At 40.2% G+C, this 12,500-nt stretch overlaps 1 protein-coding gene across 27 annotated transcripts in view; it reads left to right on the forward strand.

Annotated features, from left to right (window-relative positions):
* The window catches only part of EBF3 (EBF transcription factor 3), a 191,196-nt gene that overhangs the window by 122,263 nt on the left and 56,433 nt on the right, over nucleotides 1–12,500 (forward strand). For 17 of the 27 annotated variants that reach the window (XM_083506010.1, XM_083506021.1, XM_083506032.1 and 14 more), the window contains 2 exons: nucleotides 8,068–8,149; nucleotides 11,498–11,642. In XM_083506010.1, the coding sequence (XP_083362136.1) occupies nucleotides 8,068–8,149; nucleotides 11,498–11,642 (227 nt within the window). The remainder of the gene's footprint in view (nucleotides 1–8,067; nucleotides 8,150–11,497; nucleotides 11,643–12,500) is intronic. The other 10 variants (XM_083506019.1, XM_083506036.1, XM_083506011.1 and 7 more) reach the window with 1 other exon arrangement.

A 12,500-nucleotide genomic window follows, 5' to 3' on the forward strand; every position in this document is an offset into this window, starting at 1 on the left:
TTAAAAAAAAGCTCTATTCTTTTAACATTTATTAATTTGACAAAGCCTTAAAACCTTAAGAAAGACACTAGCTTGATTTTTAAAAAGAGGAGGGGAGAGAAGAGTGTGGAAAATCTTTCCTATGGCCCAAAAGTCTCCTGTAGATTGTTATGTGCATAAGGCTTAAGCTCAGACACATTTGCAGATGAACTGCTTTTACTAGCTTCTCTGAGACATGACATTTGTTCAGAAGATTAGCCAGGTTGTAATGTGTAGCATAATTGCACTGTGCGGATGTCCCAGAAGTGAAAACCTAATTGCTTGACAGGACTATAACTTTGTGGTATGCTCTCACCTTGTTAGGTCCTTTTCTGATGCAGTTCAAATGAAGTCTGGCCGCAGGTGTGCCTAATTTACCTCGCAACAGAACGTGTTGAATTTAATTGCACAGTGGTTGTTAGGAAAAATTGGTGGGTGGAATATCAAGTGACTCAGTGTACACTGATGGCAGATGGGCATTAAGAGGTATTCTGAGCTAAATGTATAGGTGAGTTGAGTTAATAAAATATGTAATTTTGATTTTAAAATAATGAATCCTTGTCATAGATAATGTAGTTTAATTAAAAGGGCACCTGCTCTTTCTTTAGCAAGAAGTTCAAAGAGAAATAAACACCGACTTTCTGAAATTTGTGCTTTTAAAAATGTGAACTTGTGAAAATTCACAGGAAGGCTTTTGAAACTGATTTAGTCTAAATAATACCGTCACTTTTCTGTGCTGCTTTACAGCAGCAACATACCCAACCCATGTTTCCTGAGTGGAACTGTCAATTTTTTTCGAGTGTCATCCTCCTGCAGGGTTAAATGCCACCAGAGGGCACACTGAAATCCAGCATTCCTTAGTCCTACACATAGTATTCTAACAATAGTACAGTGGTACCTCAGGTTACATACGCTTCAGGTTACATACGCTTCAGGTTACAGACTCCGCTAACCCAGAAATAGTACTTTGGGTTAAGAACTTTGCTTCAGGATGAGAACAGAAATTGTGCTCCGGCGGCAGCAGGAGGCCCCATTAGCTAAAGTGGTGCTTCAGGTTAAGAACAGTTTCAGGTTAAGAACAGACCTCCAGAATGAATGAAGTTCTTAACCCCCGAGGTACCACTGTACATCTTCCCCACCTCTTGTGGGCTGGCCAAGTGTGCCAGGTGGGAGGAACCACCCACCTGTTAATCATGTGATGCCGCATTTCTTAAAGTACCACGTCTGCAGCTATACTAGAAAAGGTTGCGAGAACATCTGCCAAAGGCTGCCTTGTGTTCCATTCAGGCAGAATATGTCAACTGCTTGTGTGTGTTTTTGTTTTGTTTTAAAAAACAACCCACTAAAACAAACATTATTCTACAAAATAATGGAATGTCACACAGAGATCTCAATACAAAAAGTAGAATGCCCAGCAGCTCACTGACTCACAGAAATTTGAACTCTGGTGTCTTTCTTTTACTGTCAGTCTCCATAATTCTGGATAAGAGCTGGGTGGCGGGGTGGGGTTGCCCCGCTGTAGATGTGGTAATCTTAACTGTATTAGTTTTTAAGGTGCCACAGGAGTCCTGGATGGTTTATACTTTCCTAAAACTCATATAGCCATGGCAGTGCATTTGCTGAGGGTGGGACAAGGCAGCAACAAGGTCAAGAGAGCACCAGGTTGGCAGTGGCATCTTCTCCAAGTTTGACGACATTGATTGTCATCTTCTGTTGTGGGGCTGGGGGAAGAATAGTCTTTCCAGACCTTAGAATTGAAATAATTTGGCACTTTTTATTCTCAAACACCCCTGCCGCTATTTTCTCTGAGCATGTGTTTTGTTTATTCCTTCTTTGAACTCACAAAGACCTAAAATAGTTCCTCTGATTAATTTAACCTCCCTCCCAGTTAATATATCCTGCAACCCATATTCTGCTCCAAATTAATTCCACTTCAATTACCCCCATTCATCATTACGCCCCCATCACCTCTAAATAATTTCCTATTAAATTAATATCTCCAAATTAATATCCCATTCATAAGGTGATCTAAGGGCTTTAAAGAAAAACACCCTTCTTTGTAGTCACTTTAAAACCCAAGCCTAAGCAGGTAGTGTGATTACCTGTACTTATGACATTTGTATCACTGCTACTAGCTACAGGAAAACAAAAAGGTAGCCATCATAAAGACAAGCCTGAGGAAGACTGCTTCAGCAGATGCTTCCCACATCTCTCTGCAACTCTACTGACCCTTCTCACCTCTGTGTCTCTGCAACAGCTAGCAGCTCCCATGCTTTATACCACGGCCTCCCCATACGTTCTCCCTCCTCTTCACTCTGGCTAGTTGGAGACATGCAGGAGCCAGCTTCCTATTGGGTTATGACAGTAACAAGAACTTCTACTCTGTAAGAAGGAGAGTAGAGAACCATGTGGGCACCTGGGAATAGGTCTGTGGGCACTGCAGAACTAGAGCAATATCCCCTATCTTGAAAGGATAAATTGCTTTGAACACTTAAAATTCACTATAAACATGTTAAATATTATCTTGTTTTAGTCCAACTCAGTTCATCAGTGCTTCCTGCTGATTACTTCAGACCACATGTAACAATTTAATCAATATCAGATCCAACATTTGCCTTCACAGCCACATTTTCCCCTTACCTTCTCTTGCTCACAGCAACAGGAGGCAGAGGGTGGTGGGCAAGGCAGGGGTAGCCAGCATGGTGCCCTCTATATGTTGCTGGACAACAAGTCCAACTAGCTTCAACCAAGGTGGCCTGTGGTCAGAGATGAGGAGTTGTAGCCCAACCTTCTGAAGGCACCACACTGGCTACCATTGGGCTAGGAATCATATTGTTTTAAGCTGCTCCTTGCAAACCAAAGAGGAATAGTGGGCAGTGAGTTCTTATTTCTCCCATAGGAAATATGCTGTTGCAAAACACTCGGGGGGGGGGGATTTTGAAGCCTGAAGCTGCAATGGAAGAGCTTGTACTTAGGGATAGAACTGCAAACTGTGACGTTGCCAAAACAAAACCTTAGACCAAAATTAATGGATGCATTGTTTTATTCTTTACTCCTAATAACCACTCTACCTGAACCCTTGCAAACTAAATCTACCTAACGATGCCCTTCATAATTCGGATCCTATCAATGACTGTCCTTATTATTGCCCTACATGCCAGCTTGGTAATCTTCTTGTGCCCTGCTCAGAGTGAAATAAGAACTATTGAGGGGGGAAACTGGACCTTCACATCAATTACCCTGAGGCTGTAGATTGAACTTCCCACTGAAGTTGCAATTCACCCTTTTTATTGAACTTCTGGAGGGACTGTGAAGCAGATCTCTTCTGTTTGACCTCTGGTTCAGCTGGTTGGTTGATATGCTTTTTCTACTGTGTTCCTCCCTCCACCCCGTTTTTTAGAAGTTTGTTAGCTTCACTTTTGTTTGTGCATTGCCTTGAGAAGAGCCAGTGCTGTTTTTCTGGGGCTACTCAAGGGTATGCAGTACCAACACCTCTCATTGTTGTTGTTAAAAGGTGCGGCACTTACTGTAACAACTTCATTGTGATGACCAGCACCTATGTTTCTAGCAAAAAAGCGCTGTGTAGAACAGCTAACAAATTGTTTTAATAGATAAACAATAATAAATACTAACAGATGAATAATTCATTATCATCATTATCATTGTAACAGTTCTACAGCACTTAGCCTAAAATTCTAATGTTAAGCAATATAGGTGAACAGGTAACTAAGAAGAGACTCAACCCTGGATTTGAATGGTATAGGGGAAATATATTTACCTTTCCCTTTCCCTTTCCATAATTATAGTGTATTGGAATTTGGGTGGGAAATTGGGATTAGGGGAAGTGTACCTCAGGCTGCACATCCCTAGACCCTAATTTAACTCTTCCTTCCAGGATATTTTAAGCTGTTAGGGGCTCTGCCCCAGGCACAGCTTAAAGAGTCCATTGAGGGATGATTAATTAGGATCAAAGAAAGTGCTTTTCCTAGAATAAATATCTCCTTCCCCAACATTCTTTTAGCTTAAAATTGGTCTGAACAAAATTTTCAAGTATTGCATTTGTTTCCTCATGACAGCAAGTTCAATTCAGAATCCACCAAACCATATTCCAGTGTAGTTGCTATTATGTGGAATCTAACGTGAACAGTGTGTGTGTGTGTGTGTGTGTGTGTGTGTGTGTGTGTGTGTGTGTGTAGACAGTAGATGGGTCCTTCCCAAGGTGAATAGGTCAGATTGTAGTACCTGAGAAGGAATTTGATAATAGTTTTCAGATACAGTGAGTGATGCCATAAGGACAGGGGTCACATGCCTTCTTTGTAAATTTTAGAAAAGGTTAAAAAGAGTGAGCTAAGATATTTAAGCTGGAGGATAGACGCCTATGAACTGGAATGGAACATTTGGAAGTGGCTGTCTAGATTTATGGTGGCATCTCCATCACTCGGGGTCTTTAAGAGTATGTTGCACAAGCATTAGGTTGGACAAAGCAAATATTTTGATTACATGACACCTTGAAGAGTTGCCATCTACATGTCTAAAGGTGTCTACCGGTGGAGATGTCTGTGGGTAGGAATGCTCTTGTTTCAAGCATCAGTTGGCAAACCCTTGACATTCATTTTAGCTCTGTATTTTTTCTTAGTCAATTTGCGTCCAAAACCTTAATGTTTTCGGCCACTACTTCTTGATGGAGCTTTATATATACCTGGGAGGGGCTACTGCTGGGTCATTTGGGGTGGGGGACTCACACTGGGATAGCCTTGGCTCAGCTGGGAATGCTGGAGCCCCTTAATCAAAACTTTCACATCCCAGCAGATATTGGGTTTGCATTGTACTGTAATAGTAAATGCTAACCATATCTACTCAGAAGTAAGTTCTATTGGTCTTGCTGGGGTATACTACCCAGTATGTGGAGTTAGAATTGCAGTCTTAGCCTAAGAAGAGTATAATGAAATACATTTCATGTCCCTCCCCTTTCTCTATTGTTTCCTCTGAACTCTTCCAAACAAAGAGTTGTGCTCTTATACCTTGTGATGTGCCTTGGTGGTTAATAATAATAATAATTTATTAATACTATTCTGGTTATTGGAATACTTTTGAAGAAGAAGTAGACTGTGTAATATGTTTTGCCCATGTTAACTGTATCAGAGACAAGGATTCTTCTTAACTGTTGAAAATACCGGGGGGGGGGGGGCAGTCTGCAACTCTATTTTCTCACCAGTTATGACTACTGCTAACTACTACTAACAAAAGAAAAGTCTCCACTTTTTGTGCATATAAGGTTGGTGAAGGCATACTTTTTAAGCATCGTAGTCCAAGCTTGCCCAGAACCCCATTAAATTGAAGGGCCAGATTTAACTAACCCATTGTGCTAGCAGAAGCCAGCTGAAGGAATCCTACTAGCACAATGAGGCTTTTCTACCCCTTCCCCCAATCCACTCAGCAGGGTCAGAACTGCATGCAGGGAGAGGCGAGGGGATATTGTTCCATCTGGCAAGCAGAAAAGCACACGCTGGTGGTACAATCATATTAGTGCAATGTTGAATTTCACCCTGAGTCTTATTGGTGACCTTAGATTTGTAGTGCATCAAATGATATCTCTTGTTTCTCTGGTTTTTTCCCTAGCTGTGTTAAGCCAAGTTCTTGCCCTCCTGCGTGGAGGCTGGGAAGTGGAGGTGCATAGCTATGCCTAAGCCTTTATCCATGGGCAAGGAAATGTACAGAATAGTAGGGGGAACTATGTTGCACTGCAGCCTCCAACTACCACTAATACAAATGAAGTCACTGGCCTGCAGGTCAGTGGTGTAGCATCCAGGCTGCAAGAGTAATAGGTAAGGGCTCAGGAAGAAAGTGAACTTTACCCACTGATGTGCTTCTTCCCATTACTTGCGACTCATTGGTGGTGCAGGTGATGCAGTCTGATACTGATTGCACGGCCCAAAGACCTCTGTTTTGCCCATGGCTATAAGTAGCTGTTGGATATCAGTAGTCCATGTGTATGTAAGGTGTCTAGGTTGCTGGATGCTTCAGAGTGATTAGATGAGGCTGTGCTCTGGATGTCATGTTCTGAGCCTCTCCTTGCATGGGACTTCCTGCCATGGTAGTATTCAGCCTGTTGTACATCCCCAGTTGCCAGTGGGTTTGCATACACACTATTGGCATAATTAAGATTCTAGCAGGAGGTCTCTGCCAACCATATAGGCCACTTACAGAATCACTGTTTGAAATAATTGTGTGAATGAGGGGTGCAATCTTTGAGGGAGGAGATTAATCTTTGGAGGGCTGAATTTCTAAAAACAAAATAAAATGGTATTCCTACCTTAAATATGCAAGGTGGCCAAGGTTTTCTTTTCAGTTTTTCAACAAGAGACATTACTGACGCTTCAAGGGCTGACCCAAATTTCCAGCATAGAGTGCCTCTGGAAGCAATGCTACCTTGTGACATAGTAATGTTCCCAAAGACATTCCATTCCAAGAATGTAGCCAGGGCAGCCATGCTGCTGCTTGAAGTTATGGCACGGGTTTCTTCTTGTTGTTGTTAAAGAAGGAAAAAAGAAAAGGGCGGGGAGACCTTGCTCACCTCTTATATATAAGAGTTTCCTATATGGCATGGCTGAAATGCCCAGTTCGTGTCTTCAATTTTTATCTTTTGATGCACTAAACATTTAAAAGCTGAAACAGAAAAGGTGCAACTGATGAAAACTTTTTTTACTGTACAAACTGCTATTTATTTCATGGTGTTTTGTGGACCTTGGTGTCCCGCCCTGACCATGAGTGGGGTACAGAGACATGATGATGGATGCCAGTCAAGTCGTATGTAGGGAGAAGCTAAGGTTGCAGTACCTTGGATAGCTCCAAGCACATACGGTAACTTACTTCACCAACACCTGGAGCTCAATGGAGGCCTAATACCCATTTCAAGAGCCATCCCCTTCCTGAAGAGTGGAGAAACTTAAAGGGGTAGTCCTTGTGGCTAGGGACCAGCATTGTGTCACCCTTCCATCAGCTCCTGCCTTGTGTGTTGCCTGTGCAGGTGAGCAGGCACTGAGAAGCATGGAACTCCTGGTGTAAAGGGGACTGGATCTTCAGGGGAATCTGGCTCACAGGGTGCTGCCTCTAGGAGATCCAATTCTGAGGCCTCTGGTTCAAGGAGCTTCTAGATGACAGGCTCAGACTCAGTGCTGGGGCATCTCCCTGGCCTACCATCAGTATCTCCTTGGCTGGCACCACTGATTTTCATGATCCAATTTGTTTTTCTTCCTCCTTTGTGTCAAAATCAGTACTGCTGCTCAGGGTCAGGGTCATGACTCATGGCAATTGAGCCTTCTCCACCAAGGATTGCTGGACTGAATAGCTATCAAGGGTTCTTCACCCTTTAAAAAACAGTGAGCAGCTATACTATTAGGCAAAGTCTAAATGTTGTTGGAATAAGATAAGATTATCTTTTCCATGTGCTTTCAAGTGTACAGTTGGAAAAAATATACAAGGGTTTTTAAACCCCAATATATAAGAAATTATAATTTGTAAGTCATTATAGCAGTTATTGGGGGGGCATGCATTAGTCACACATTTGATTTCAGTGTCTGTCTTTGTATTAAACAGCATCCTGGTCCTACACATAGTTATTGGAAAGTAACTTCTGCTGAGTTCAATGGGATTATTTCCAAATAAATAGACATTGAATTTCAGATTGAGACTGCAATTCTAAATGTTCTTACTAGGGAGTAAATGCTATTGAAGACAGTGGAACTTACTTCTGTGTAATCATGCATAAGAGCACACTATAAATGTGGCCGATTGATCTGCACTGTTCACTTAAGTATCTGGCCCAAAATATCTATTCTCTTCTCAAGACTGGAAGATGCGATTATTCAAGGGCATACTGCTATTGGTATGAGCTTCAGTTTATAGATGAAATAAATAAAACAAGAAAAATGGCATTCTGTTTTTGGCAACACTCCACTTGTAATTTTTGGTATAGAATCTGCTGCATACTTTCAAATCTGTCCTGTATCTTTGACATCCCTAACAAATTTTAATTTTGTATTTTTGTAGATTTTTTCTAAAGTTTTTCCTCAAGTGCAATCAGAACTGTTTGAAGAATGCAGGAAACCCACGAGATATGCGAAGATTCCAGGTACAGATTTCAAAAAAAGCTAAGGCTTGCAAGTACTTGCACAGAAGAAGCATTATGCAGTTGATTTAAGGAGACTCTGTCGTTTCTCCCTAATTGTTACGAACATTTGCCAAATTTAATTGCATGTTGTATTTTCAGTTCTTTGTGACCTCTGCAAGTCAGATCTCCCAATCTTCCAGGCCACTCAGTAAAGCAACAAGAGCACCTGCCTCTCTCATTTCCATTGTCACAGTAGCTGCCCCTCTTCTGGTTATCTAAGTAGACCTAATCTGAGATGTCCCGCCACCACCAAGAACATGTGTAGTAATCCCAAAGGGCGGAGCCATACCTCTTGCTGGCCAATATTTCAGGTTTTAAGCTTTGATGTGCACAGAGACAATTTGTATATGTTTTGCACAGATTAACCACCAAGAATTTGAAAACATTTAAGGATTATTTCAAAAAAAAAATCCTTACGTAGTGGAGTAGTTATACTGTTCAGAAAAGTTTTGTTACATGCCAAATACCATTGTTTTACTTTGGTGGGGTGGGGTGGGGCAGCTAATGTTCATGGAATTCATTGGGTTTTGGCTCAATCTTTATGGTTTTCATGATATAAAAGTCAATTTTCTTAATAAGAGTTATTTTCTATTTGTTTCTTGTTGCAGTTTTATTTAAAAAAACTACTGTAGGTAACTCAAAACCAATATAGAAAACTTTCTGTTTTAACTGATTGTTGTTGTTTTAACTGGGAATAGTTATGGAGCAATATAACATTTTATATTAGAAACATTTCAGTCCGAGAGATGGTTCTGAGAAGAGTAACTTACTATTAAAGTAATTAAGGTGGGCTTCTTTGCATAGCCAACCCAATCAAGTGATGCTAGCCAAGTTGGAGAGAGAAAAACAACTCTTCAGAACAATTGCACCAAGCTTCAATTTTTCATGCAGCTCAGGTTCATGTGGATTGATAATATTGATCCATCTGAACAGAGCATAAGGTAAAACCTACAATGAGTGGAAATGTCCCTCATGTCTCACCAGTGACTAAATGAAGCATCAGCCATAAATAGTTTTGTGGTTGGCAATGTAGCCAGTAGGAAGTCACAAGGAAGACTTCCCTGGGTTTCCTTAACTAAGCTACCTACTTCTTAGAAGAGTTAAGTGGATTTAACAGTATGTCAGGTCTTGAACAATATTTTCAACTTGTTTTACTGTCTCAGCACTTTTCTTTAGGTGCGCTGCAGGAATGAGCCAATAAAACAAAGGAGAGAGCATATGTACTTTTGCTGAACTATAGAATTTTCCTTTTGTGATTACTGACCTATATATCAATGACGGAACAAAACGTGTTTTATATATTAAATACAATTTTATCTGTTTTTGGAAAACATACTGTGGCCTAGCAACGAGAGGGAGGAACCCCAGCTTCCCTTAGAATTGCTCTTTAATGTGCTTTACAATACCCTGTTTCTAAAAGCATTATATGTACATAGGACTGGGGGATGTCAGTCACCTCTATAATTCATTAAAAGTGAAAAGCAACTAGCCTAGTAATGTGACTGCAGGGACTGGAATTTGGGATACTGGAGGCAAAGTCCAACTTTATGAATCTCCCATAATGGATGTCCTGGAGAAGCAATACAGTCTGACTCTTCGGAGAAAACAGTGCAGGCTGCAGAATCACAGACTTCTAGAGAAACACCCTCAGGCTTCTCTCAAGGGGAACACAGATGGCTGGCTCAGAGGAGGCAGAATATACAGGAGAAGGTGCTGTAATAGCTGATAGCTAATTACAGCATGTGGAAAAAAACAGGATCAAAGGTGATCTAAAACATAGAAAATAGGAAAGAATTTACATCTGATGCCTCGGACCCACTGGGAAAGGAAAAGTGTCCTGTGTTTTCATTTATAGAAAGTTGTCGTAGGATACACCTTTTTCCATTTCTCTCCTCCCAACAGAGATTAAAAGGTTGGTCCTTTTAATATGCTGTAGCACCGTTCTCTGTTGTTCTTAAACTAAAAGCAAAAGGCTGTATTGAATTGTTTCACTGCTGATGGAAGGCTCTTTGATTCAGTAAAGGCTTCCACAAGCTGAAAGGCGATTCACAAATTCTCCCTTTCTCCTCAAGTCCCCTTCAACATTTATCATGATTTTTGCTGATTCCCCTCTCCCTTCGCAGTCCCTTGCACCCCCTCATCATCAAATGTCACCTCCCCCTTTCTGCTAACAAAAACCTCTGCTGGATCAAATTGCTTTCCCCTCAATGGAGGGACACAACTGGGTACAACCAAAAATGTAGAGCAATTGCTCCACTGGGAAGGGCAGGACAAACATGAGTAACAGTACAAGAGTGGTTTAAATAAAGTTAGGGAATCTGAACCTTTCATAATAAATTTATAAATTTGGCTGCCAAATCTGGCCATATTGTATTATGGTAATAAACACTGCCTATGCAAGTAATTTACATATGTACCTCAAAGTACAATAAGTAAAGACTTTTCATCCATTGATAATTACAGTAGCACTTCTAGAATGCAACTCACAATTCTATGGGGCAGAATTTTTTAATGCCAAGGGCGTGCATTTTTGTAACTGGTCCTTAAAAAAAACTTACTAAGTCTGACGTCTCTTCTATGGCAAGACTCTAAACTTGGAAACAAGTACAGAAAGCTTTCAGTTAAAAATAAAGAAGGAATTTTCATTGGCAAAGCAGGCTCAGTGAGTGTCCGACTAAACTTGAGAATGGATACTTTTCATGAATTGAAAGCACTTTTAGTATTAATATTAAACTTGGTCTTTTCAGATGCAAAAAAGTTCATTATCAGACATTAAATCTAATTGTGAAAGTGACCTAGAGATCATTTCTGGAGAGAAAACAGAGTGTTACACATAGTTACTGATTTATTAAGCAAAATATTTTTCCCCCTCTGACTTGGAGTGCTCACAATTCTTCATTTGAAGACAGTCTCAAGTGTACAAATTTTAATTGGATAAACTATCTAATCAATATATCAACAGATCAATCAAAACAGTAGCTTTTAAAATGAGTGGTTAGAGGGGTGTTTCTGAAACTAATGGCTAGAAGAATATTTTCCCTGAATTGAATTCATTTGTTAGCATAATAGGAGATTAAACTCTAATTAGTGCAGCGGGTGTTGAGGAGGAGGGAAAAAACTGTGAGCTGAAAAATCTCCACTGATAGCCAAAAAGGAGTGAATGCATCTACGAATAAATCTATGTACAGAGAAAAGGAACAGATTATATGTTTCCACTTTGTTGGGAAAGTTTAATTGTAGCAGCTGCACTACATTTTCTGACTACATGCTTCAAAAAAGAAATGTGCTTCTTTTCTTTTTCTCCCCCAGGTTGTTGTATCAACAACAGTCAATGTGGACGGCCATGTTCTGGCTGTCTCAGACAACATGTTTGTACACAACAACTCCAAACATGGAAGGCGGGCTCGCCGCCTTGACCCCTCAGAAGGTACGGCCCCTTCTTATCTGGAAAATGGTAGGCACACATTTACATGTCGTTTTTTATTTGCAATGCTTTTTTTGCACCATATTTTGTGTTGCTACACGACTACATTTTACTTTTTACATTATATATTTCTCTTCTTGATCATCCTATTAAAATACAGTACATTAGCATTTCTGATTGCACATCAAGGAGAAGATTGTCTCTCCTGCATTTGCTTCCAACTTTATTTCCTTTCTTTAACATGTAACATACAGCCATTCTTCTCGTTCTTTTCTGTTTATTTGCTTACAGCTTTTTCTTGCTGTTTCAGTTCGATTTGCTTTTACTTTGGCTTGTCATAATCTTCAGTCCAGAAATACATTCACAGATTGTGTATGTAAGTTTAAATGGGTCCTAAAAACATGACCAAATCTGTAAAGAATTTACTATGTGAGGTCAATTTCCTGTTCCTGGGTCCTACTGCAACAGATTAAGGCACTACTGAGGTCTTGAATAAGGAAAAATGTTGTGCTTTCTTTCAATCAGATTCAGAAAAACCACCAGGCTCTATAAGTTACATATGAAAGCATGTAATGAACTATATCTATTTAGCATCTACTTAAGGCCAAATGTCAAACCCAGCTACACACATGAAAGAATGATTGATGCTCTCCATCTCTGTTTATGTGCCACTATAAATGTATACAGTAATGGATACATTTCTAACAATGCAAAGCAACTTCAGAGCATATTTATTAATGCATTTATTTGCCACTTTCCCAAAACACATGCAGCCCTCAAAGTAGCTGACAGGCATTAAAAATGACACGATAATAAGTACATTAGAATAGATAACAACAATATAGTACATAAAATCCTACTAAAACCTAAAAAGCAACCAAGACAGGG

The sequence above is a fragment of the Podarcis liolepis genome (assembly GCF_965112155.1).
Source record: "Podarcis liolepis genome assembly, chromosome: 5".
NCBI classification, from domain to species: Eukaryota; Metazoa; Chordata; class Lepidosauria; order Squamata; family Lacertidae; genus Podarcis; species Podarcis liolepis.